At 40.3% G+C, this 25,952-nt stretch overlaps 1 protein-coding gene across 1 annotated transcript; it reads right to left on the reverse strand.

Annotated features, from left to right (window-relative positions):
* Positions 1-946: 946 nt before the first annotated feature.
* On the reverse strand, positions 947-17,496 carry ttc23 (tetratricopeptide repeat domain 23). The gene is made up of 11 exons (XM_049574296.1): positions 17,097-17,496; positions 16,712-16,889; positions 15,116-15,239; positions 14,082-14,220; positions 13,860-13,985; positions 6,872-7,043; positions 6,609-6,717; positions 5,587-5,714; positions 4,262-4,411; positions 2,421-2,503; positions 947-1,163 (listed from the first exon to the last, which is right to left on the reverse strand). Exons 1-11 carry the CDS (start codon positions 17,153-17,155, stop codon positions 1,055-1,057), a joined length of 1,377 nt encoding a protein of 458 aa, XP_049430253.1. The 5' UTR covers positions 17,156-17,496; the 3' UTR covers positions 947-1,054.
* Positions 17,497-25,952: the final 8,456 nt, after the last annotated feature.

Genomic DNA, 25,952 nt, shown 5'->3' on the forward strand with positions numbered 1-25,952 from the left:
TTGAACAATTGTGCATAAAGCAATGTTTAGTGTGAATGCCATGCTTTTATAAATATGTTCTTTGTTTGAAATCTATTGAATGACATCTCATCCAAAAAGACTTTGGATTTAAGTGCCCAGATACAGCAAATTCTCACCTGTAAACTTCAGAAAGTTCAACCAAAATACTATTACATCAGTGCACTTAAATTGTGGCTTAAAGGGACAGTTCACCCAAAAATCAAAAACACCTTTCCTCTTACCTGTAGTGCCATTTCTCAATCTATAACATTTTGGTGTGAGTCGTCAAGTGTCTGAGCTATCAGCTGTAGAGATGTACCGTCTCTCAAAATAAAATGGAAATGGATGTGCCAATGGTTTCTGTAAAGAGACGCTGCTGTCGAGTTTTCAAATGGATGTTTTTGGTGCTTTGAGTTCCACAGGCAGAGTGCCATCTAGTTCCATTATACTGTAGAGACGGCAGACATCTCTATGGCCAGTATCTCCAACACTTGCTAAAACAGTCTAGACTGATAAATAGCACTACAGATAAGAGGAAAAATGTTTGATTTTGGGGTGAACTGTCCCTTTACTAAGGAATCTGTTAACTTACTGTGTGTATGTACACAGTGTAACCTGGATGTGCCATTTCATAGCATAAAAAATGTCTAAGTCAGCATACAGAAAATCTAATGATGTATGAAGAATGTGTATTGAGTCCAATCTTGTTTGTCACCATGGATAGTCCAACATCATTGCTTTTATTGACATAACATGATTTTTATTTAACAAATGACATTATTGCTTTGGTGAAAAAGGTTCCAGCCCTTCTTTGGAAATTGATTCATATCTTGACACAATTAAAACCTACTGTGGGTATGATTTCTGAGTGTGAGTATTTCTTTAATGCTTAGCTAACTTATTTCACTTAATGTACAAAATGACATGATTGGACATGATATGTACATTTGGAGCATGTTCTCAGCAGTGGTAGCTGCCTGTTGCATCTGAGAGACAAACTTCTTAAAAAATGAAAGTAGTTCTTGGTCAAAATACACATGCATAAAAGAACCAGTCAGGAGTCAGACATTGAGTTTCCATCAAGGCCACAGGATGCTGAGAGTGTATGACGTTTTGTTTTCCTTGTACCTTGCCTCTGCTGTCTCTCAGCCACCTCTGGTGCCCTGCAAAACAAACATCACATGGTTGTGTGACTAAAACATGCACTTGTCTGTCATCTTTTCCTCTAATTTAATAATACAGGGTTCCCACGCATTTTTACAGATGAATTTTCTAAACTCTTTCATTATATTTTACCCCATTTTCCATAACTTAATTCAAGTAGTTAAAAATGAGCAGTTCTATATAGCGATACAACCATACATTATTATTTGCAGATAAGCGAACTGCTAGTGCTCAACAAATTTACTTGCTCATTTGACATTCCTGCCGCCAACTAGCTGCAAATGCCAATAGACCTGCATATACGGGTACTTTGCATAATGGCAAGGCCACGCCCCATTTGGGGGGATTAAAAATGTTTCTTTAGATTTCATTGCAACTCTTTGTGTTTTTGGACTATAATTTTTCACATATTTGTATCCATTTATTTCTTGTGAAACAACCTTGCCTGAACCTGTGCGTATAAATTAAGGTTGACTGCTGTCATGTCCCGTCATTCTTCCTACATCCAAGTGGATTAATGACCCAACACATTGGCTGGATATTATAGATCCCTGGATGACAATACCTGATGATCACGTTGGGCTCAGGGTTGTCTGTAAAGAAATAACCTGCTAATAGCCACATGTTTAAAATAGGTTAGACTTACATTCAGTTGGAGATGACAGTCAGATGCAGCTATGCTGAATGTACTGCAGCAGCCTCCCACTCAAGCTAACCTTAGCTATCCATCTGTCACAAGCATCATTTAAAGTAGTGATGTACCACACATACAGTGAGCATTAAGGTATCTTATGTGCCTTAAATCTCAGTGTGAAAGCCTCGGTCAAGAGGTTTCTGACATTTTCCTGTTTCCCTACTTATGTGACTGCACATCTTTCCCCAAAAGGGGGTGCGGCCTTAGCGATGACCACCGATCTGGTCTATGTGGATCACATGATACTTGTGACGTTTCAGTGGTCAAGCAGCGCAGCACTAGATTTTAAATCAGTAACACAAGAAACACATTTTGGATAATGTTAGACATATTTTAGGATGTTTTTAAACATGTTTTAAACAATAGCCAAAGCAAAGCATATTCAAACTTCTCTCAAAACATTCTGGTAATTCCAAACCATTTCAAGGCCTGGAAAAGAGTTTTATGTGACTGTGGGAACCCTGCTCATACTATTACAGTAAATACATCAGTTGCTTTAATTCATCACCAGGAGAATCAAATGCCTTAATGTAAGATAAAGTACAGTTTCATTAGTTCATACCTTGCAAGCATGTCCACAGCTTTTTGTGTAGCTTTTGTCTTCTTGTGCTGAGGACCATACAACAAACACTGGATCTCCACACACTAATAATCAAAATAAAAAAACCCATTAATGATAGCACAGTGAGTGGTCAGTGAAAGATGAGAGGCACAACTCACACTCAGAGGGGAGTAAACACTTCCTAGCAACATGTGAATGCACCAAACATCCCAAAATAACCTCTGTTGCAGCCTAAGGTTTAGATAACACCTGTGCTGACCGCTCGGAGTGTCGGGTCAACAAGGGGTATCTGCTAGATTTAAATGAGGGCTCCTAAATCAACAACCCAGGAATCTGAGGTAATTAACTCGACAACTTTAAGACGCAGCCTGAGTATTTTTCCACTCTACATTTAGTTTCTCTCATATGATTTAGGTCCAATCATATGAGAGTAATGAGCAGTGACTGCTCAGCTCTATGACATCACAAAATATTGCTTAATTTAATAGAATCCAGAAAAGTCTCAGCTTTAAACCACAAACATATGTGTATGATAACACAGCGTGTGCACGCAATTACGCAATAGGCATGATAAAAGCCTGCCATTGTTTCTGATAATGTCATAAATAAGAGGTCAAGAGAACTTCGTTGAAGGAGGGAAAGTGGGAGGTAAAAGTTTCCCTCTTCACCAGGGAGAGTAAAACACTCTGTAATCTGGAACACATCCATCTGGCCTCTTGGATGTTTTCGCTGTTGCTAAGGTTGATGTAATGGAAGGGCTTTTTTTTTCAGCAGTGCTACAGAAAAAAAGGGGGAAATGTCAAGTGTATGTCTGTGTGTGTGTGTGTGCCATTGTTCTCTGTGTTTTTCTTTGTAGATTGTATGTTCTGTATCTACTGTTTGAGCCAGGTTTCCTTTGGAAAAACAAAAGTTACTCAGTCAGGTTGCAGATGGTGTCATGATGACAGGAAAAAAAACGTCCTCACATATCTGCTCCGTGTCAGGGTGCTTCACAAAGGTTACTGGTTGGATGTGGTGTGGAGAGAGTGAGCCCTGATGTGCGCTGTCAGTGCAGAGGGGGACTTGGGCCCCCTCTGCCCTTAGATGTCACAACAAAACAACATAGCAACCGAGCTCCTTTACTTACAGGCATGTTATTACTAGCATGAAGAAACCCCCTTTTACTGGTGTATTTTAGTTTGATGAGCGGCAGAACTGAGCTCATATGGCAAACGTGCAGTCATACTGTATGTGAAAATCAAAAACACATTACATAAGGAATAAAGTAAATCAGTCATAGCAACAGAGGATTATCTGATTAACTAAAACGCCTCTGTTTATTTAATACATGTGTGCTCAAAGACACAGAAATGTCACTTTTGTTTCAAAGGACATAATGGCGTGCCTCACTAATTGGGGTCCGTGTCCCTTTAATTGACAGCAGTTAGCAAACTGCCACTCTCCTTCCAAAGTTGTGTTGCCCATCTGCCAGGCTCCATCCAGACTGAGGAAACACAAAGTCACTGTGTGTGATATTTTACACCAGGGAGGGCTGCTCCGCACACTGAACCCTTCCAAGATTAGCATGCGACTCTGATAGCACTGAGCTTTAGGGAGTATGGCGGAAATAGCTCGTCTCAATATGACAGGGACTCTTTGTGTGTGTGTATATTTTGAACTGGCCTTTCACTGGTGTAGATGGACACGCCCGCTGACTCCTGGCCTTTTATTAAACCCTGTCAAATACTTTGGGCAGAGACAGTATTACGTTCTACCCTGTCCAGCATTTCTGATATGCGCATACAGGTTGCAGCCAAGAGAAACATTAGTTGGCCTGTTTGTGTTCTGTAGCTTGTGATCACCTTTGTCATGGTCCTGTGCGCCTGCTTCATCCTGCCCTCACTCATCTCCACACTTCCGATCAGCTGAAGGGTGTCTGCGACCTCGGCGCTCAGGTCACCGAAAGTAGATCTCTTTGTGGCGAGAGACGCCTTCTGGATCTCAACACATCTCTGTAATGGCACCAGGGTTGGGGAGTAAAGGAATACACAACGACATTACGTCTTAAAATACAATTTTTGATGTATTTTGAATACAGTTAATGTCTTCATTTGAATGGATTTTGCTGTAACACCATGTCCTAACTGAACGGGACACAGGCAAGTGTCACTTTGATTGTATTATTTTCTACTGGGATGTTCTAAATTCAACGCAGCACAACACACTGCTGTCATATGAGACCTTAACTTTTGTCAGATGCTCTGTTTCTATTTAGTCTTGTTGCTCGCTTCAAAAGCACTGTGACGGACACAGAATCTATATCAATCCATCTATATCATACCATACCTTCTTGTTTAATTAACTCAACCTATATAAGGTGGCAGCTGGCTGGAGGCGGGGTTGCCAGGGAGCTGAAAGATTCTTGTAAATGACCATCGCTACTAACAAGCTACTTACACAATATAAAATGTGTGTTTTCTGTTTACAAGTACAAAAACAGTAAGAGGGTACTTGCTAATCTTTTAAGTGGTTACATATAGTACAGCTAATAGGTGGCCTATGAGGTTTGTTTAACATGATGGAACTGAAATGCGTTATTTGACAGCTGCTTGTTCACTTGCTGTTAGGACACGGTGTAAAGTTTATGAGGCATGTATTTCCCACAAGTAAATGTGTGTGCAGTGCACCTCTCACATGACAATGGCAAAGGAGATGCACAGCCAGGACACTGCTGTGTGTTTCTGACATGGAAACATAAGACCCAGAATTAGCGAATTAGCTCAACAAGACAATTATTCCAGAAGTAATCCAATGTATTTGGAGTGTTTGAATGATCTAATAGAATATGTTACAAATGACATTTTAGGGTATGTATTCAGTAATGTGTAGTGGAATACGTTTGAAAAGTAACCCTCCGAACACTGAGTGGCACCAAATAGATATATCATCTCTATCAGAGATCAGTGGTGAGAGCCCCACCCTGTTTAGCAGGTGGAAAAAATCCCCTGACGCTCACAAACTCTGAGGGTGTTTCCATGGTGCCGCTCTCTGTGTGGATAATCAAAATCTGCTGTGGGTTTCAAAATTGCATGAGCAAAAATATTAGACGTCTATGCCTGTAGGAAATAAATGTAGTGGCACTGTCTCACCTTTCTTTCAAGTGTGTGTGTTTGTGAGTGTGTGTAACCTCTTGCTGGCCATTGAGGAGGAGGAAACGACAGAAATCGTCCTGGGCCGCGAGAAACGCTGGATCCTGTGGACCTGCAGAGTTTTTGTATGCACTTAGACTCTGCTCAAAGTAGCGCTCTGCAGAGTCTACAGCAGCGTGGAGAGAAACACACACGATACAGATTGAGTTAAATTAAAGCAGTATATTCTTGATGATTGTGGTTTATCGTACTTATGGCGTGACGCTGGACGGATGAACCCTAAATATTTAAAATTAATGATTGAACGTAGATTATCTGATATGGAACTACAGAGATGGCATGAGAAATTACAAAGTAACCCTTTATGTGATAGTTATAAATTGTTTAAAAATGATTTCACTTTTGAACCTTATCTGATTATGTTAAGACCTGTCGAAAGAGTTTGTTTGTCAAAGTTTCGGTGTGGAAATCATAAGTTACCTATCTCTGAGCGCAGGTACGATCGTAAAAATGTACCCCGGAAATGTTCTCTTTGTTTGACTGGCAATCAAGGAGACGAATATCATTATGTACTTGTGTGTTCTTTTTTTGATAAAGAGAGAAGAGAGTTGGTTGGACAGTTCTACAGAGCAAATCCAAATATTTATAAGTTTCAAAAGTTAATGTCATCTCGAAAAGTAAAGGTCTTGTCAAATTTGTTGAAACTTCTGTTTTATTTATTTTTGCTGTGCATTGGCTGCCGCCTGTCCTGATTTGTTATGTTATTTTTTGTTGTCTGCTCCTTATACCCCAGGGAGGGGTCAAAAGGAATAAATAAATGAATGAAATGAATGAATGAAGTAATTGACAGAATAAGACTGCTTTACATTTCTATCACAGAAAATGCTGATAGCTCATAGCTGACATGTCTGCATGCCTTCAATTGGGCTATTACACATCTGGTTTCCATAACACCATCTTAAAGAATTTCACAAACACAAAGACAATGGGAGATTCAAATCCTAATTAACCCCTCGTTGCATGTCGCTCAGGCCGAGCCTGTGTCTGAGAATAAACTCACCATTGTGATGGGGCTCTGATGCAGCGGCAGAAAGGATGAGGGCCAGGCTGTGGGAGATCTGAGCCCCCTCCAGCTCCTCTGAGCTGTGACTCACAGCAATGGCATGAGCCTAGCAGAAACACCCCCGTGAAATAAGACAGATCACATATCACCAAATAAGAGGTGTGGGAACATTACCTAACAACAAAGTCTGGCGCAGACTCAAGAAGCCCCGGTGTGTTTATATATGTTGTGCATGATGTGTCAGTGATATGCCCCCTTGCCTTGGAGAGATGTTCTATGGCTCGGTCCAAATGACCTCTGTCCTGCTCGATGGCGGCCATGTCCCTATAGACAGAGCATGTCTTCTCTTGCTTTCCGCAGTCGTTCAGCCGCTGCAAAGACTTCTCACACTGGCTTAAGGCCTCCTCTGTTCTGTTCTGTCTCCTATAGACCCTATAGAGCAGAAGGGATGTACAAATGGGGAGACTGTCAGAGACGGAAACATGAAGACAGTGACCACTTCAGCCCACTATATAAGGCAGCAGGGCAAAGTAATGATTAGCGAGTCGTTTGTCTGCGTCCCTGTGTCTGAAAACATTCTGCCACAGTGTACTTGAGCAAGACACTAAAACCATTACAGATGTTTAAATTAAAAAATGCTATCTAACAACACTCCTTATCTAGACTATTATTACTGGTCCGTATATAACCATAAGCCCACTACATTACTATGAGCCTGTTTGTATTACACAAGTAATGGCCTGGTCTCCGGCCAAACCCAGAGCCAGCAGAGTGGTGAAGACTTTTGGCTGATGCCCGCAGTTACAGCCTGGTGAAGCGCAGACTATAATAGGCAAAGCTAGCACATTACTCTTTTAATTGTTGTTGGTTGCATCCTTTCATGAGTCTCTAACAGTCTCCTCTGGGACAAAAGGTTACACTGCTCCTAACCCCCTCACTTTAACTACAGTCTCTCAGACTCTGAAAAATAACTCCTGCAGTGTTTTCTAAAGCCTTGTTTCTAACAAGCAGTCCAGTCCTGATACTAAAAGGTGGAGCTAGAAACACTGCAGTCTGTTGATTAGGCAATGCAGAATCAACACTCTTGACCACAATGGACTGTCACCATTGTTCCCACCGTGGCAAGTTTACCACTACATTTCACACACATTTTACACATTACATTAGTTTTTAAGTCAGCAGATGATTTTGTTTGTTTCTTTTTCTAAGATGCAAAAGTCCATCATCTGTGATCATGCAGTTCTGCGTGTGGTTTGTTTGTCAAACTATACATCACCATGTACATTCACTACTCAGATTGGGCAGCTCATCAGTAGCGACATGTACTGTAGAGAGGAGAGCTCATCAGCAGGTGGTTGTATTTGGTTATGCCGTGTTACTGTGGCTACGGCAGCAGATTAAGATGAAGACTCCCAGACCATCCATGGCCATGCCTCAACTCTATGTTTGAAGTTTTTGAGATGAAGTATGATTCATATGGTTTTAAATGTTTCATCACGGCCTACAAGAATTCGTCTTCCAACGTGAGAAAACATGTCGAGGTATTTAAACCTTTGCTTGATTCCAGATTAATATTTCATACAAAGTTCTCTGTGATTGTAGTACGTAAATGCAGTTTTTATGCTATACTTGGTCAAATGAATGTTTTTTTGTATTTGCCCGTGTAGTTGTTGTACACTGTTAGAAATATTTTTTGTGTGTGTGGTTGTGGGGGTGGGGTGTAAATGAAAAAAATGAAAATGACAATGGTGGTCCTTTTGTTAATTTGTGTTTCTGTGGTCATTTCTACAGGCGTCGCAGTATATTCAATAAGCTTTTCATTCTACAGGTTCTACAAGCAAGTCAGTGCATTTCATGGGTTGTTTTCCAGTCATTAGGTTCTGTAAATGTATTGTGACAATATACAACAATATCTTGATATTAAAAATAATAATAATTTGAATACCTACATTTTTTTTAAAGCAAGTACTCCACATACTTTAACCCAAGTAATAATTTGAATCAGCAACTTTCACTTGTATTGGCGTAATATTTGACCAGGACTATCTATACTGTGACTCAAGTAATAGAGTTGAGTATTTTGTCCACCACTGGTTAAACGTTAGCAGGCTATAGACTGAGAAAAATAATTTAATTCACTGTGCCCCTGAAAGGCTACTGCCGACAACACCATTAACTTTTAAAGTGGAATGTTTATTTGCATGTTACTCAGTACATGAGTTGACACTGTGAATCAGTCAACAGACCGGACCATTCCATTTGTCTTTATTGGCTCTCTCTACACTAAAAACGCGTTGGTGATGATTGGATCTTCAGAGCTTAAAAATGTATATGATACTTCAACCAGTTTATGTGTATTGTGAATATTATATTTCTTTACTTGCAGAAAAAAAGTGGTGGAGCGTTGTTCCTGTGCGCTCCGGCACTCCAGCCTCCAATGTTCTCATTCTAAGGTGTCTAAATAAGGGGATGCTCTTGCAGTCTTAGCAGAAACCACCAAAGCAAAGTCCAGCTCAGAGTTCAACATCTTCAACAATTTGTTGCAACCAAGTGCTTCAACTTAACATATTTTGCTGATGCACACAACAGGGTCTTTGCTCTTTCAAAAGACAAATTACTTCCTGTCATATTTATCTGTTCTATGGTGTTGCTTGGGCTTCTAAAGGACAACAGGGTGGGGAGAGAGGATGAGACGACAGCAGCATTAACCAATGCAAGGACTCTGGATCCCATCAAGCTGCTTTGCTAACAGCTTCAAACCATCTAATGGACTCTAAATTTAATTCAGCTCTGCAGTCAATCTCCAGCTACATTGTTGTCATGCAGCTGAACAGGAAATCCCTTCTCCCCATATCCACACTGTGCTAAGTGTAGTTGTTTGTGGCTATCTGAACCATTCACTTACATACAGAAAGCACACCAAAGTCAAACAGCGTGCCATTTGATGTAAGTAATATCCACTGTGCTTTCCAGTATCCTGAGTACATACAGAGTTTCAGCAGGGGCAGCCCGTGTGGGAACCTAAAGTCAGAGCTTGACAGTATTATGTCACAACCCAGGACCACATGAATCAGGGTATTCTTGGCTCAGTGCTTGAATACCAGCAGCACAGGTTAGAAAAACACTGTGATGGCTCATTACTTTGAATTTTCCCATGAATCCAAGATTATCCGAACATGCCGTGATGGATAGCAGGGATGCCCCGCCCATACATCTTCATGAGGCAGGCACTTCAGGTCCTTTTAGGGCAGCGGCGATGGCTGCAGCAGAGCTACATTCCAGCGTGGCTTGAGTCCTGCCATTCTGCTCGCATGGACAAACAGAGACAATACCCCTCTATCCTCTCATTCACTCTGCATCCTTACGCACTTCCTGGCAGTACGGTAACATGCCACATCCCACTCAAATCTACCAAGAGTCCACAGGGCAGGGAATTAATATAATTAAGGAGTTGTAGATGTGTTGCCAAGCAAGCCACACAGCCCTCTTTTGTAAACGTTTCCAGCTCATAGTTGACGTAAGTTTGCTCTGGGCTTTCACTCGGAAAAAGATACAGTGAGCAAGGCCAAGGCAAAGTGAAAACAGAGGGCCAGAAACACAACGGCCTGCTCCAGCGAATTGGTGCGGTGCCTTAAACTGATGGCATTCTGATTGATGAGGCTTTTTATTGTGTGCCTCAAGTAGACGGAGTAAAAGACTATGGAGAAGAATACTAAAGTACAGGTTCAGTCTTGGGTCGTGATTCTCAATCGCAGCTATTTACAAGTAAATCCCTGCCAGTTTTATTTCACCCAACTAATCAGAGAGCATTTTACATCTGGAATAAGAGCTACCTTTTTGGAAGGAGTACACACAGACTCTGGATCCAAAGCATAAGCATACCACTGGAGTCTGGCGAACAGTATCTATGCTATATATGTCTATAAATACAGTCAACAGCCTGCATATACAATAAGGATAGAGCCACTGATTACCTCAATAAATGCTGGTGTACTATCCAATTAATATGATGCATGATTGTGATAATTAAGGGTGGAGAGAATATGGAGAAATTTCCATTTCTAAAATCTAAGCTGCAGATTTATGACAGCAGTTAGGAAAAAAAAGTCATCTCAAGTCCAAGAATAACAGAACACACACACATACACACACACACACACACACACACACACACACACACACACACACACACACACACAGAGCAGATTTTAACCTAACAATAAACACCCCATCTGGCTGATCAGGAGTGCACACCTTGAGTGTGAATCTGAAACCGAGCAGAATGTTTGGACCGGGATCTATAAGAGAGCTGAGCTTACTTTATTGTTGCAGGCTTTGGTGGGAACATTCCCCTCCATCACAACAGTGTTGACTGACAGAGCTTTAGAAGCATGCCAAATTCTTAGTCATCACCTAACAAAAGAGATTTAGCAAGCTTACACACCAGCCAGAGTCTGCACATTTTTTCAATTACACACATCATGTCAACAAACTCTGACTCTCTGAAACAGACCAAGATGGCATCATTTACACATTCCTATCAGAGTAGCTCACCTCAGCTGCTGATAAGGCCTGTTTGCTGTAAATGATGCAGGAGTGTTGCTCCTATTTACATCACAACAGGGTTTTCAAAACATTGGGTCTTATGTACAAAGCTCACTTTTAAGATCTGGTCCCTGTCTTTAATTGCATATGCATTAATGAGACTGAAGTTGCTCTTCTCATTAAAACTAAGAAAAACTTTTGAAGAACTGATGTAAATTCTGACAGTATACATCACTAACAAGGCTTTGTAATGCACACATTGTGAGTTTCCAGAATATTTTGATGGAGAAACCCTGTACTTTGAGTTTCGATGTCTGATTTTGCATCCAGTAAGCTTATAGCACAGATGATACATGCACTAATGTGGAAATCACACCTTCCGCATAGCATACAAGGATTAAAAGGATAGTTTACCCACCTAATAACTGCAAAATTATGTACCTTGGAAATATAAATAATTGTATCGTGAATTATGATGATAAGATATTACAGATATTATTGTTCACATGCAAGATAGCCATAACAAGGAATTGGTACAAGACTGAAAGCCCAACAACAGAACAATGGTTGGAAATTTTGAGAGAGATTTGTGCCATGGAAAAAATGACCTATCAGCTCAGAGTGAGAGTTTTTGTTAGTAAATGCAAGTGATGGATGATTTATGACACATAGGAAAAACATCTGGACTAACTGATACATGCCTTTCTATGCCTTTCTTTGAAAATTGACCTATTTTTTACCCTTTTTGCTCAGTTTTTTTCCTTTACCTTTCCGATTGTGTTATAAATGTCACCTAATGGTTGTATACACAAAATCAATCTCAATAAACATTAATGTATAAAAAACGACAGTTCATCCCCAAATGAAAATTGAATATTTTTCCTCTTCTGTTTTCAATCTAGTACAGTGAGTTTTTTTTAGTTTTGGTGTGAGTTGCCAAGTGTTGGAGATATCAGCCATAGTGATATCTGCCGTCTCTCCAAAATAGTAGAACTAGATGATACCCAGCTTGTAGTGTTCATAGTATCAATAAAGATACATTTGAAAAACTCAACAGCAATGTCTCTTTCCAGAAATCATGCCCAGGTTGCTCTAAATAATCCACAGCCGTTGGTGTGAGTTGTTGCATGTAAGGACCATTTTCTTTTTACCCAACTACACCTGCAAACCATGGAAGTAAGTGTTCATCTGATGCTAGCTCACCTAGCACCGTTGAGCTAGCTAACTTTCCAGCTCAGCCAAGGATGACGCCAGCAATGTTCAGATCTTGCACTGTCACAAGCATGAGCTTCTCGTCCACAAGTAGATGCACGCTTTCTTCTGCATGGTGATGCGGGTGGCAGGTGTAGTTCGGCAGACGGAATGTAGCTTCTGCATGACATTGCTCACAACAAGGTTGTTGGATTATCTTAATCACCCGGTCATGATTTCTGGAAAGGGACATTCCTTTGCAGTTTTTCAAATGTGTTTTCTGGCACTTTGAGCACCACAAACTGAGTGCCTTCTAGTGTCATTATATTTGAGAGAAGGCAGACATCTCTACAGCCGATATCTTGAACACAATGCAACTCACACCAAAATGATCTGGACTGATAAACAGCATTACAGGTAAGAGGAAAAATATGTATTTTTGATTTGGGGGTGAACTGTCCCTTTAAAAGGATCCAAATTAACATTAAGACATTAGTAGGATGATCTCAACCCAGGTAAGACTATACTTTATTTCCTAGTCATGCTTCTAATTTCACTCACAGTGATCTAAACGACAAGTGGCTGCTATTTTTATGTTGCCAAGCCACACACTTCCCTTAACAGACTATCAGTCTCTCTTACACTTGATGTCTGTGCTTGGCGTCTCCACCCTGATCCTCCCCTCCTTAATCTTTTTCTGAGCATGTAGTATCACCCTTGGGACCTCTGTTGTCAATATCAGCACCAGGTTACAAATGCATATTGTAAAATGGTCGACACAAATCAATAGTATGCAAATGGTGCTCAGTGTGTCGTAAACAAAGCAGCTGCCATTTGACAGAGAATTAAAGGGCTTTACAATTTCTCAAGGAGTCAGCCAGACTGTAAAGGCAATACCTAAGTGTGACATGTGGTGTGGTAGGGGCAGTTAATAATTAAGTAGGGAGTCAAAGCTAGAGGGGAAAAAAGGAGGAAAATGCAGAAACCATGTGGAGAAAAAGGGAGAAATGCTTTTAAGAAAGAGGCTAAATGCTACTCTTCCATCTGTGCCCCTGCTTGAGCAGTGACTGGATGAGTGGACGTGCAGAAACCCCACCCAGCAGCTCTGTAAGCATCATGACAACACACCCACGCTGACTGCTGAGTGAACTGAATAACAAGAGGGGGAAATCCTGATTTGTTAAGCTGATGTTTGCAAGAGAACATGAAATAATGGTGTTTTTACAAGCATGACTAAGACAGTAAAAACAAAAACCTGCTCCATAAACCAAAATTGTGAAAGGCAGATTTTTTTTTTTTGTGCAAATTTGTAGGAATCTATCGCCATCTTGTGGCCAAACTAAATTGAAAGGTGCTGCATTTGAAATTGTGAGAACAAGTTAGAATAATGTGAGAGTAATGTGCTCGCAAAAGCACATTATTTGGCTCAGCTGCTATTGCATACTATGGGCTGCAAATGCTGCACTGACACCTTTAATCTGATGTATATTAAGAAAAGTTTTACTACTGAACCTGGATAAACCAGTGTAGATTTCCAGCTCAGTTTTTATCTTCTCTTCCTGGTTGATGCCACTGCATTGATGAAGCTCCTCAAGAACTTGTTCTGCCTCTAGAAAAGAGGATTCAGCATCTTCAAGAGTTAAAAAGAGTCAAGGATGTATTCAGTGTGTCTTAAAAATGTATACATCTGTTCAATCCCTTATGTTATTGTAAAACATGTCATGGCAAGGATATTTGGCTGTGAGCAGTGAAGCGCCTCCCTGTGTGAGGTGTATGTTCAGGAGACACGTGAGAACCTCAAGCTTTTCAGAGGAGCAGAAAGGCAGCAGCTCTCTGGCCAGAGCCGAGTGCTCCTGGGCCTGCGGTCCCCAACCTGGAGGAACAAAGTGACATCATTAAGTATAAAATTAAACAGCATGCTAACTCTGAATCAGAACATCATCTCAACATTATTGCCAATGCACAATCCTGACATTAACTGGCTGTTATTAGAGGTAAAAGCAAAGCAGCACCACATGAGAAAAAAAAACGCTGTAGTATCAAAATCAGAATCAGAAATACTGACGGTCGCCCTGAAGTAAAGAATAGAGAATTATAAGAAATAAGAATAAGACTATGAAATAGAAGTATTTAAATTTAAAGCAATAAAATACAACAGAAATCAAAATGTGCATTAAAAATAAAACGATAATGTGCATTATGCTACAGTGTTTAACACTAGAACTTAAGATGCTAAAATATAAAAAATAAAATATATATTGTCACTGTGCTGAGGCTGTAAGTGTGAAAATCTAACTACAATATATACATCAATAGAATAACACAAGAATAGAATGAGAGTTAACATAAGAAATATGTACAGGTATATGCATTATATGTTGAATAAATTCATACATTGAAGAGGTGTTGGTGAGAATAAAGCTATATACTGAAAAATATCACACAGTTGAGTAAGTGCACAGAATATTGCCGCAGTCAAATTTTTGCACCCAGTGCTTAATTATGAATTATAGTAGATAAATTACTATGAGGCAGAGGCAGCCACATGGAATAATCACACTGAGCTGCAGTGTGTGTCAATGTTGAAAAAATGTCTGAGATAAAAAGATAAGAGATAAAATAGTAGCTCTCTGAACTGTAGGTGCAGCACTCAAACACTGCCATATGTTTTGTGTATCTGTTTTAAGTGATACTGCTTTGAAAATCAACTTCATAATATGCAGTTAAGATTTACAATGTACTCACTGTCCTATCTTTTTTTCAATTACCTTTTAGCTGGAAATATGCTTTCGCCAGTCTGGCATGGGCCTGGGCTAGTTTCACATGTCCGTCTCCATATACCAGCCTCGTCAGAGCCACACAACGCACCAGGTCCTGGATGCAGCCATCAAACTGAGTAGATACAGTGAATAACAGTCAGTGCCACTTCTCTTGATATCCCACTGTGCCATGAATCAAACTCAATATCAAACTATTTTCAATCATTCACCTGCCTGGGTGTCAGCTTTAGATAAAACTTTGTTCTTTTCATATTTGCACTCTTAATATTTGCATGCTTCCAACTTTGTATTGTAACTGCTGCACAGCTATTTCTCTTAAGACAAATTAAGTTTTATCTCATCTTATCTTATCAAACTTAAGAAAACGGTGTGTGTACAGCTGATACGGTAAGTCAATTTGTTTAGTCGACCAATGAAAATAAAAATTAATCGCCCACAAATTGACTATCAATTGATTGTTTATATCATTTATCAAGTAGAAATATCAAGCATTAGCTCATTTTAGGATTTACTGCTTTTCTATGCTTTAAATCACTTCAAACTAAATCTCTTTGGGCTGTGGCCTGTTGGTCAGACGTAACAACCTGAAGAAATCATTTCTGACTAATGGAAACTGTGATGAATCAGTTTTAATCTTCTCTGACATTTCATGGACAAAACGTTTTAACTGAAAAAATGATGGCGACTAATCAGTGTTGAGTGCCTTTATATGCACTAGTGTTGCACTGTATACCGGTACTAAAATAGTACCGCGGTACTAGAGTATTCCAAACGGTACTATACTGCATTTGGAAAATACCGGTACTTTGAAATTGATTCAATTCATTAATTTAGTTATATTTATTTTACTCAATTATGCACACAAACACCTTTCTGGTCCTATTGGAGCACAGATTGCACATGTGGTGTCTATGACAACACCTGTATCAACATTCGCAGCTGGCGCATGTGAAAAAAGACAAGAGAAAGTCTGCCTCGCAAAGGGAGACAACATGAGACAACACAAACTTGGTGGGACTTTTGAGTTACCAAACCATGACATCCGTACCGAGGTACTTACCGAATCATGATTTTTTTGGTACCGTTACACCCCTACTATTTATTGTTCTAAAGGTTTGTATCCAAAAGGACTTTCCTTAGGAAAAGTACCGAAGAATATCGAAAAGTATCGAAATTCATATTGGTATTGGTACCGAAACAAAGATTTTGGTATCGTGACAACACTAATATGCACAGGAGTATCCAGGATTTTTGGAATATCCCAGTTACATGGTGCTCATGCATAAACCTTATACCACTTTCAGAAACCTGGATACTGCAAGTCCTGTTATGATCATGTGTAAAGGGATATGAATAATCAGGTTTCTTGTGTTCCAACTGAAACATCATATCCTGCGTATGATCGAAACCAGGATAAGATTCAAACCCAGAATGCTAATGTACAGTATACGTTGTGATAATTATTAGAGTGTGCATTTGGCTTGAATAGCTTCATGAATTCATCTGCAGTTTAAAAACGACAAAACTCTGCAGGACAAGTTGTGAGAGCACTTGCTTTGTTAACGCAGCCTATACTGTACCCACCTCTTGGTTGTCCTCACGGGCCTGAGCCCGGCTGTCAAAGTGTTTGAGCTTTTCCTCAGGTGCCATCATCATAAAATCCTTCTTGGCATATCCTGTCTGTGAGGGACTCATCACATCTGAGTAACAGGGGGGAGATGCGTTCACGGTCCTGTTGTTGCTTCCCAGGCTTTCAGGAGATCTACAAGTCCGGTCAAACAAGGTGGGCTTATTTGAGGAAACACTTTTTACTAGTTTTTATTATCTGAAATGATAATGACACAGTCAGTACGGTACAGTTTTTTTGTCTTTTTATCTTCTGTTTACTGGGTTAGTACCATCATCATCATCATCATCTACCTTGACTGGTCAAAAGGTACAAATATGTTATTGAGAAGAAATCACTTACTCAGTCGGAGACTCGGAAGAATTGGGTCGTGTTTTTGTCTCTGTGTGATCATCATCCATTTTTACAAACAATCAGTGACAGTGTATGGATGTAACGTTAACCGTGCCATCAGCCGTTTGTGTTCTTTACGTTTGCACAGTATTTCCGTGGTTACGCTGCGCGTGCTAACAACACGAGCTATCCTGCTGCTGCTGCTGCTGCTGCTGCTGCTTTTTAACCTTTCATTGAGACAATTTAACGGTTGTGCCTAAAATAACCGAAAGCACTACCTCATCTTACCTAAATGTAGCTCTAACAGCATGTCACTTACAGGAGATAGCCTCCTGAAGCCAGGGACTAGCTTAAACATCCCTGGTCAACACTTTCCTGAAGGTACGCTGGCACACAGAGTAAAGGAAGTGGGGCGCATTCAAGAGCTCCGCTGTTCTACAAACACGTCTAAACAGTGTAATAAATAATTTCACAACAGAGTTTTTAATAAACCGAGACAAAAACTGATACACAAGGATGAAGGACTATGAAGTTGGGGTTTAAAATATAAAAAGCTTGAAGATTTTGGAATCCACCAGCCACAGTGGCAGGTAGACATAAAGTTAATTTCCAGTCCTATATGGGTGTATTAATTAACTATGTGTCTGGGAATAGGCAGTGTTGATAACGTGACTGGTTGAATGTAACTGGCTACAGATTAAGCTAGTTACTCTTGTCAGAAATATAACAAGTAATGTAACTATTTTAGTTACTTAATCAGAGTAATGTAACTTATAACATTTGGTTTCTAATGATATTTCATTCTAAGAAACGTTCTAAACTGGGTATTAACACTGAAAAATATCTGCAGATAGGCTATGTGAAAAGAAGGCATCCCTGCGCAAATAGATTTATTTTATATTCTACATATAAGCTTTTTTACTGAAAACAATATATTTGGATGAAACCGCTTCATAATCACCAACATTTTGATTAGTAACTAATTTCATTACATATTTTTTCTCAGTTACGGTAACTGATTACAATTAGTCCTACATTTATTAGTCTTTTAAATACACGCATCTAGTTACATGCAGGGGCGTAAACATAGACAGTGTAGGCAGTGCGATTGCACATGGGCCCCTGGGGTGATTCAGATTGCCACCTTGGAAATATACCTGTGTTTAAGGTTAAATGATAAAATAAATAAATATATATATATATATATATATATATATATTATTAATACAAAATGGTTGCCATATATGCTCTCAAAAAGGCAAATCCATTTGCGTCATGGTTTTCTTTTTTCTTTTGCTTTTTTAGAAATAGTCAGTAGCTATCTGAAACAAAATGATATGCTTTTTCTATATAATTCCTATTTCTATGTAACCTATAAATACTGTATACTATAACAAATATTCACTTAAATGGTTTATTTCTTACTTACTTTGATATTTTTGTCAGGTGTGCATGTAAGATATGCAGTGATGACTGCAGGGTAATATGTATGTTGATGGTGTCCAATGTAAAGTCTCTATTTGTGTCAAGACAATACCTGCACGATAGCATGCACCAGGGCCTGTCATAATAGTGTGCACTGGGGCCCGTCATAACTTTTCATTCATTCATCTTCTAACCGCTTCATCCTCTTGGGGGTCGCGGGGGGGCTGGAGCCTATCCCAGCTGACATCGGGCGAGAGGCAGGGTACACCCTGGACAGGTCACCAGACTATCGCAGGGCTGACACATAGAGACAGACAACCAATCACACTCACATTCACACCTACGGACAATTTAGAGTTATCAATTAACCTAATCCCCAATCTGCATGTCTTTGGACTGTGGGAGGAAGCCGGAGTGCCCGGAGAGAACCCACGCTGACACGGGGAGAGCATGCAGATTCCGCACAGAGGGGGTCCCACACCCGGGATCGAACCGGCAACCCTCTTGCTGTGAGGCGACAGTGCTAACCACCACACCACACCACCGTGCCGCCCCCCCCCAGCAGGTGCTCATCATCTATCTTGTCTTATGGCATTCAAACTTAAGTCTTAAGAACTGGATAAAAAATATTTAATTTAGATCAGAGTTGTATTTATATCAGTAAGAGTAGTCGACTGTACAAATTCATGCAAGCATGTTTTGAACATCTGAATTGTAGTATTCTAGTATCTCCACAAGATGTCAGTATAGTAACACAAAATTAATGCTCCCAGACATGTTGTAGTTTTTACAGTTGTGCTCAAGGGAATATAATAATGTTGTTGAGCTCCTTTAAGAAGTGATGGCTGGGATGTTGGCCTCTCCTAAGGGCATGCACACTTCAAAGTGTGAAAGTGGCAATATGCAAACCCCAAGGCCATTATCCTTTTTTCAGCATTGAACAAACTGTTTCATCAGCATCTATCAGACCGTTCATTTCATGTTGTCGCAGTCCTCTGAAGATGTTTTTTATTTTTAGTTAACTATAATTTTGTCAGCTACAAATGCCAAAAGTCTGAGAAATAGTTTAGCATGAATGTGTTGAATTATTTTTTTCCTTTCATGTAGCTATGTTAAGATGCCATACAATCAAAAGCATATGAGTAGAGAAAAAACATGCTGCGCTGTCAGTCAATCAAAGCCTACCCCTCTTACAGCCTGAAGAAACTAGGGCTATACATTCTCTGTGTTATTGTTGGTTAATATACTGTATGGGACTGGCAACAATGACCTTAAAGTTGTTCAAAGTCGGCTGCTAATAGCTCATTAGTTTTAATGGGTGGGTGCTAAATGAACTGAAGTCACGGTAGTGCTCAGGTTGAGGGGAGCCACTCAGACGAAATGGTAAACAATGAACCTGAAAGATGTTCCTCTATGCTTTTGTAACCTTTTGTAAAACAGCACATTTTCCTTCAGTGTTTTTTAATTGTTTGTTCTGCCGTAAGTATTAATTAAAAAAAATATTGTTATATGTTATTTGCTAACAGGCTCCGTCTATCCTCTGTCCAAATCTCCCAAAAATATAACAGATTGAATCCTCTACATAGCAACATGCTTTCCCCTCTATTCAGTTGAGCATTATATAACAAGGAGTTTGTGATTTATTTCAGTGCTGCACAATGTTTATCCATTTTACAATTCTGTACTAAGGCTTTTCAGAATTGAAATAAAATATAATTTTAAAAATACAGATAAGGAATACCTCTATTCCACATCATTCTGTACTTTCATAGACATAAATGCTATACACCAATAGCTAGAGGAGGAAATGTACATTTCCTTGTGAAAATATCCTTTCTTACATCAGCGCCCAAAATCCATGCCAAATAAACAAGAAGTAACGTCTCTGTGGCTGCTTTGAGAAATTGGTCTCCAGAGAGAGCTTTCTAGGTTAATTTATTCTGTATCGGGCTGGCAGTATGTGTACTGTCACCACTTTTAAACTCTGGGCAGGGCACATTTTGTGTGCAAGACTGCCTAAGATAACTTCTTATGGCTCCTTGGGATGGCTGCTGCCGGTTGATTCTGGCAGGCCATGAGACAACCCGTTTATTTGTTTGTTTGTCCCGTGAGTTTTTGGCTGGCCGTTCAGGGCTCTGTTTGGCCCCGGTCCCTGTTGGGCTTCTATTTCTGAAACCCAAGTGGCTCTTAATGAAGCTGGTAGGGTTGGCATGGGCCCTCAGCAAACCCAGGCCTGATCAGACCCTTCTTCTTCTGCCTTGGCAGCCACACTCCATTTGCTCCCTCTGGCTTCCTAATTTAGTAACGGTGGGTAAAAATATGTGCTAACGAACAAGGTCTGGTATGTCAGGCTGGCGTCCAGAGAAGAGGGAGAGAGGGGAGGGGGGGTATGGAGAGGAGGAGTGTGTGTATGTGTGTGTGTGTGTGTGTGTGTGTGTGTGCTGTTTTCACAGCAGGCACCCAGTGACAGGGGTAGAGTCACTCAGACCTCTCTGACATCTGTGTGTTTGCGTGTATGTGTAGACATTCGACGGAGCGTGTGGGGGTGGATGATGAGAGGTGGAGGGAGAACACTTAAAATTTCTCACCCTTGCCAGACTCCATTCAAACACTTCTAATCATTCTTCTGTTTTGTTCCAACCACACAGTGGGGCTGCATAGAAAGCCTATGATAAACAGTGCAAATGGACATATTAGAAAATTGCATTTTTATCTTAAAGGAGCAGTGTGTTGGATTCAGTGGCATTTGGTGGTGAGGATTGCAGACTGCAACCAGCTGAAACTTCACTCATGTACTAAGCATAAACTCCTGGTTAGGATTCCTTCACCGTTACTTGTTTAGGTGATTCTTACCGGGAGCCAAATTTTCTGCAGAGGTCTCTCAGTAAAAATAAAGAATAAAAATAAGAATAAAGAATAATAAGAATAAAGCACCAACACCTGGTAATATGAGCTCACTTTTTTATGTGATAACTTAAGATCCAGAAGTTCAGGAGGTTTTTACCGGGAGCCAAATTATCCGGAGAGGTCTCTTTCTCTCCAGAGCAAATGGACCAGTTCATTTAAACTGCTAAAAACACTGAATAAAGTAATGTCACATTAAAAATCAGTGTTTTTCTGATGCTGTTTGTCTCGTTTCAGAGGGCCTGCAAATTACAGGGGCTGCCGCATAAACATGATTGACCTTTGCTAAGGGTCTGGATGCAGACTGGCCAATCATAAGGTAGCATTGAGCCAGCTCAGACTAGGGTCCAACATCAACACACCCATGCTCAATTGAATCTAGTGCAATTGTTTCAGATTTCCTTCATTTTCAGGCTGGTTTTGTGGATGTGGAGCTAAATGTTGAGCCTGGGGCACATTGTGTATTAAAGATACTGGTTACCTGGAGAAGTTGGAAGGAGATACGTTTCTTCCCTGTTCCAAAACCAAACTCAAACCCTGAAAAGTGTAGGGTTAGCTCACTAGCTACTGAGGACATAGCCTACTGAATGTATACACATGCTGCTTTTGCTTTTTAATGATTATAACCACCAGTTATGTGAAAAAAGACCGACCCTGCTGTACAGGAACCAGTGAAGGGAAGCAGGGAAACTTTGCTGATATTCAACCAGCTGTGTGGCATCACAGTGTGCGCAGATGAACGTTGCTTGACTTCCCCTGGAGGTCTGGGTGCTGGCAGCAGCATGAGGGAGAAGCCAAACACCGTCCATCTGCACACACTGCTGGTTCAATATCAGCAAAGTTTCCCTTTATATTCATTGTCTTGTGTGGTGATCAGCAGTGAAGTTGGTGGTTCACTTTTACACTGTGATCTGTAGCCTATAGTTCGGCTTTAGCTTCTAACTTTCTTTGTCTTTTTAACCTGTTGTTGCTGCTGAGTCAGTTTGACATCCTGGATATATCCTTCAAACACAGACTGTAGACCCCTCTGTCTGCTTCTCTCTGGAATCACTATTTCATTCTTCCAAAAATATGATAATATTTCTTCAGGGAGTGCAGTTAGTTACAGTGTGGGCTCCAAGCTTACTCTGACAGCTTGTTGGACCATCACAAAGGGGCGGGGCTTAGCAAAGGGTCAATTGGCCCTTATCTAGAGCCAGTGTTACTGTGGAAACATGGTGGTGCAACATCACAGAGGACCCTCTCCTTATGTAGATATAAACCTCTCATTCTAACAAAACACAACAGTTCTTATTTTCAGGTGATTATACACCAAAAAATTCACACACTACATAATACCCCATTTCTGCCAATATATCTCCCTACACACTGGACCTTTAAGTCACTATCTAATGGCCTTTCACACACTGTCTGCAGAGTCTGGCTTTAGGAGGCTAGCACCTGTGAGTGACATGCTTTTAAAGTTGACTTCTAGGTGCCACAGCGGCAGTGTTTTTAGTTCTTTTAAGCCTAACTGTTAAATTCTCTCAATGAAACAGTGAAAAGTGAAAAGAACAGCAGCGGTTGGTCACGCTAGACACTGAAGCATGGGCAGTTTTCAAATATCCTCTCCAGCAAATCTGCATCATATGGTACAGTTTTCTATGTAATACTTAACTGATCAGTAATATGCCATAGATTAACTTTTGGGTTGCCATATTGTTATATCTTTGTACATTCTGATATTGTGTAAAATGGGCAAACACATAAACTGAGCATTCCTCTTCCATCGTAACTTACTTTGTCTTTTTATCTCTCATTTTAATTCATCAGGATGGCCCCTCCAATTTATGACTCCTCCACCTTTTACCTCCTGGAAAAGAGCTTCAGAGAATCCACACCATAATCCAGGTATTACTTAAAAACTATGACATTTACAAACCATGACACCTAAGTGAACATTTTGGGGCTTTATGCATATGTTTTTGCACTGATGTATTGCTCACTGCAAATTATTTCTGTTCTGTTTAGCGTCTGTAAAGGGGTTCCTAGATCTGTATGGGCAACCCTTTAACATATGAGCTGCAGAGTTTCCTGGTTCAGCTCTCTATGTATACTGTAGGTTTAGCTACAAGGCAGCGGAAGAAAAACATGTTTTTTAATGTATGTTTACCCTATACACCTCAGATGTTCAAAGTTCTCCATTTTCCATGGACCCGTTCCAACAAACATTAACGGTGAATAACTTTATTGAGGCCATGTCAGTGAGAGACACAGGAGAAGTGGTGCCATTAGACTTTCTCGCGATCACACAATGGCTCTAAATATCTTATTCCAGAAAATGTTTCCTTCCTAAAATGCCAGACTTGCTTTGAAATGATACCAAAGTGTTAGTCCTTTAAAACAATGCAATATGATGGTAAAACAGAGCGTTTAATTCATTGCTCCATAGCTTACAGCTCCCACTGCCCGAGCTGAGTCCTGTGTTTGCAATTACTCAGTTTTCATCCGTCAAGACACTCGACCATAGAAATCTGCCCCCAAGCACTTTAGCACTTGCCCTTCCTGTTCTCAGTTTAAGAGGCTCATGGCAACCTTGTCAACTTCACTTTTAAACCCAAAGCTTTAGATGAAAACGGAAAACCTCCTTGTGTGTTGGAAGGCGGCAGCAGAGACTCTTGATTTACAGGCAGGATAACAACTGCTTGACACACTCTTCCTGAAGCTTTTCAGTGATTATTAAAAAGAAATCACATGATTAGTCACGAAAACTGTCTTGCAACTAGTTGCACAGAGAGTTTGGGTGAAATCCCTCAAGCTGTGCCCTGAACTTTTGCCACACAACTGTGCGGTCACAGACAGGCAAGGTATCAAACCACACTGCACCCAGTTTGTGCAGGAACAGTGTTACTGACGCGAAGCATGATTCACATAACTGGTGGCTAGATTGGCCTCACTGAGCTGAGTTAGAAATGAAAAGATTTACACAACACAAGTAACATTTTTTGGTCTAATCGTCATGCATCATTATACGTTTATGTGTATTTCATATTTTTTTTTTCGTTTAATATGAGTCTCTGATATAATAGAAATCATCACACATTTGCAAAACCATCTCTTTGGAACTATTACGCCAGTTTCATAAAGAGATAATTTGTTTGTTTGATTGTTCCCACATAGTGGTGGGCTAACAAGGCAATAGAGACATGATGTTATTATGCCTTAATGAACGTCTCTAAGTGCTCTACCTGTCAACACAGGGATGTTTCTGTCTTGCATGACAAGAAAACAATTTATGGATCCACCTCTCAGAAAAACAAACTCTTCCCTTTTTGAAGTAGTTCTTGTTTGCAAGATATGTCACAGTTATTTGTTGAAACCACAAAGTAGCACCTAACTTTTAGACAGCTGTCCCCACTTCCTGTGTTAGTTAACCCACAGACACCCACCCCTCAGCAGTAAACACTAACCTCTGTCACAGCAAGTAGTGTAGTGTAGGAACTGAGAGACAGTATTTAATGCGTTTTCATATAGCCCCTTTGATTATATTAATTAAAAAAAAAGTTAAATGACTTTTTACCAGCTACTGGAGCAGTTCTCGAGTTAATAAAGTGCAGCACTACCTGTAGGAGACTCTCCGATGTTCCTGTTTTATCCCCGGAACAACCTAGTGCATTTATTTTCAAGCAAAATCCCAAATTTGGTGAAAGCTGGCACAGCTCTGTAGCTGTTAAATTGTATGAGTGGTTTACCACTTTAACAAAGTTCCTCCTATTCTGACTCAAATGTGCCAGTGTCTCCACAGCTGCTGCACTTCAGATAAAGCATGTTATTGGAACACAAATTAAGAAATGTGTTTCAGTATTGTAATCAAAGTATTTGTGAGAGTAATGCTGCCGCGAAGAAGTAGAAACAAAGCCAGGCACTTAAGCCAGGCACCCCTCCCTTTGAACCGACTGAAGCTGTCCACAGCAAAGACATGATAGTCACACTACGATAAGATAAGCTCTCTTTCCATGCCGCGGCATCGTTCCATGCCAGTGCTTTGCTTAACAATAGTTTTGCATTCAACTGGAATTGTTCTCCGCTACAGCAGAGACTTAGGATGGCTTAAACTTGTGTTTATCCTTACCCAAACCTTGGCCTAATTTGAAGCATATGCAGAAAACAAATCTACTATTGTTTCACCACTAAGTCTTCTTCTCTCCTTTCTATTCAATGTCAAAATCAAAGATTACGGAGAGCTTTGGAGGTGATATTGCCATTCTTTGTTTAGACAATGGCGCGCTAAACCAATAACTGTGTTTTGTGCGCTGACGGCGTGTATGTTCCTTCATAATTGCAGTTTTAGCAGCGCTGTGACAGGGAGATATGTGTATATGGGGGAGTTTCATCTTCTTCCAATGGCCCCGCAATCAAGCTTTAGCTGCTAAAACATGGATCAGCAACTGTTTGCCAGACAGTTAAAAAATGATGTAGAGGGTTTTGTATGTATCCCTGCACCCTCAAAACCAAAACACACTCACATACAAGGACATCCCTTCAAATGACGAGACA

The sequence above is a fragment of the Epinephelus fuscoguttatus genome, linkage group LG4, assembly GCF_011397635.1.
Source record: "Epinephelus fuscoguttatus linkage group LG4, E.fuscoguttatus.final_Chr_v1".
Classification (NCBI taxonomy): Eukaryota; Metazoa; Chordata; class Actinopteri; order Perciformes; family Serranidae; genus Epinephelus; species Epinephelus fuscoguttatus.